Source organism: Rhinopithecus bieti, unplaced genomic scaffold, assembly GCF_001698545.2.
Source record: "Rhinopithecus bieti isolate Rb0 unplaced genomic scaffold, ASM169854v2 scaffold_77662, whole genome shotgun sequence".
In the NCBI taxonomy this organism is placed as follows: domain Eukaryota; kingdom Metazoa; phylum Chordata; class Mammalia; order Primates; family Cercopithecidae; genus Rhinopithecus; species Rhinopithecus bieti.
The window spans coordinates 782,514-784,069 of record NW_016829485.1 but is presented as its reverse complement, the minus strand read 5'-3'; the positions used below and the strand labels follow the sequence as shown (position 1 = coordinate 784,069).

The window sequence follows — 1,556 nt, the reverse complement described above, 5'->3', positions numbered from 1 at the left end:
AATTCAGTATCTGTGCTATAATTAAATAGTGCTTTGGTTAAATGTTTCCCTAAAACTGATAATGAAAACCAATGGTAACTATCATTTATTACCTATATGTTATGTTAAAATTGAGAAGTTACTGTTTTAATAAGGGTAACCATTTTTTTCAACAATACTATTTGCTTCGTTTCATTCATTTATTGCTCACATTTCAGAAGTACTATGACTTAGATTGGCAGTGAGACAAAAGAGAATTCAGAAGCTAGAAGCTGAGATGCTGAGATAGAAAATTGTCAATAATGACGATTCCAATTAATTTTCAGAGAGGTTTTCTAAGGGGTCAAGTGAATGGATAAAATATTGTATCACCTCAGTGCACAAAGTGAGCTCAGAGCTTCCCCCCGAAAGCCAAAAGTTTCAACCTGAGTTAGGTCAGCAAACTCTTGAATCTTAGATGTGTGATGTTTCAGAGCTGAAAGAGAGTGTAAAGTAAGGATTAAGATCTCTCAAGTGCTGTAACAACAAATATACATGATATCTAGTAACTGGCTTTGAAAAACTGCTTTTGTGTTTCCCAAGACAGTGTTACTCACAATTCTGGGACATGTAGCCCAATTATTTTATAATAGGATTAGAAAAAGTCAACTTACTTAAGCCTTCAAAGTTTTCTTCTTCTACCCCACATCCATTGTCTGAAACTTCAATGAGATCCACTCCATAGTCCTTAAGCTTTAGATCTAGAAAGTTTAAAATGTTTACATATTTATTAAAAATGGACCCATGCTATAAGTTTTTATATTGACATTATTTATAACATATGCAAATTTAAGAGTCATAACAATACCTTTAGTTACATATACTAGTGTCGTTTTGTATATTTCATTTTTATAAAGTCCTTTCTGGTTATTTACTAGCCCAGACTAAATAGTTTAGCTTTTTCTTTCTTTCCTCTTTTTTTTTTTCCTAGGCTAGTCAAGTGAAGCAGTTGGAGTGGAAAAGGAACAAAAAATATCTGTAACTGGTAGTGATCAATTAGTTGTAAAACCGTTGCACTTTGACCAGCCTTTTCTTTTGAAAGAAATAATTTTAACATACCCAGTAAAGAGAAAAGGGGCTGGGCGCAGTGGTTCATGCCTGTAATCCCAGCACTTTGGGAGGCCAAAGTGAGCAGATCATCTGAGGTCAGGAGTTGGAAACTAGCCTGACCAACACGGAGAAATCCTGTCTCTACTAAAAATACAAAATTAGCCAGGCTTGGTGGTGCATGCCTGTAATCCCAGCTACTCGGGAAGCTGAGGCAGGAGAATCGCTTGAACCCAGGAGGCGGAGGTTGCAGTGAGCCGAGATCGTGCCATTGCACTACAGCCTGGGCAACAAGAGCAAAACCCCCCCTCCAAAAAAAAAAAAAAGAGAGAGAATGGGTTCTGGAATCAGACTTCCTGGATCCTATTTTATTAGCTTTATAATCTCAAAAAAAGGAAATTTCCTATCCCTTAATTTCCTCATCTGTAAAATGGAGATAATAAGTTCTATCTCATAAAGTTATTCTGCAGATTAACTTTTATGTTTTTTTA

General features: G+C 35.8%; 1 protein-coding gene across 1 annotated transcript in view; it reads right to left on the bottom strand.

Moving 5' to 3' along the window:
* Nucleotides 1-1,556, bottom strand: part of PMS2 (PMS1 homolog 2, mismatch repair system component) — a gene marked incomplete at its 3' end in the record, with an annotated part of 33,401 nt that overhangs the window by 27,677 nt on the left and 4,168 nt on the right. Inside the window, exons 3-4 of the mRNA XM_017864759.1 lie at nt 633-719; nt 352-454 (exon numbers count right to left, since the gene is read on the bottom strand). Coding sequence (XP_017720248.1) covers nt 352-454; nt 633-719 — 190 coding nt within the window. The remainder of the gene's footprint in view (nt 1-351; nt 455-632; nt 720-1,556) is intronic.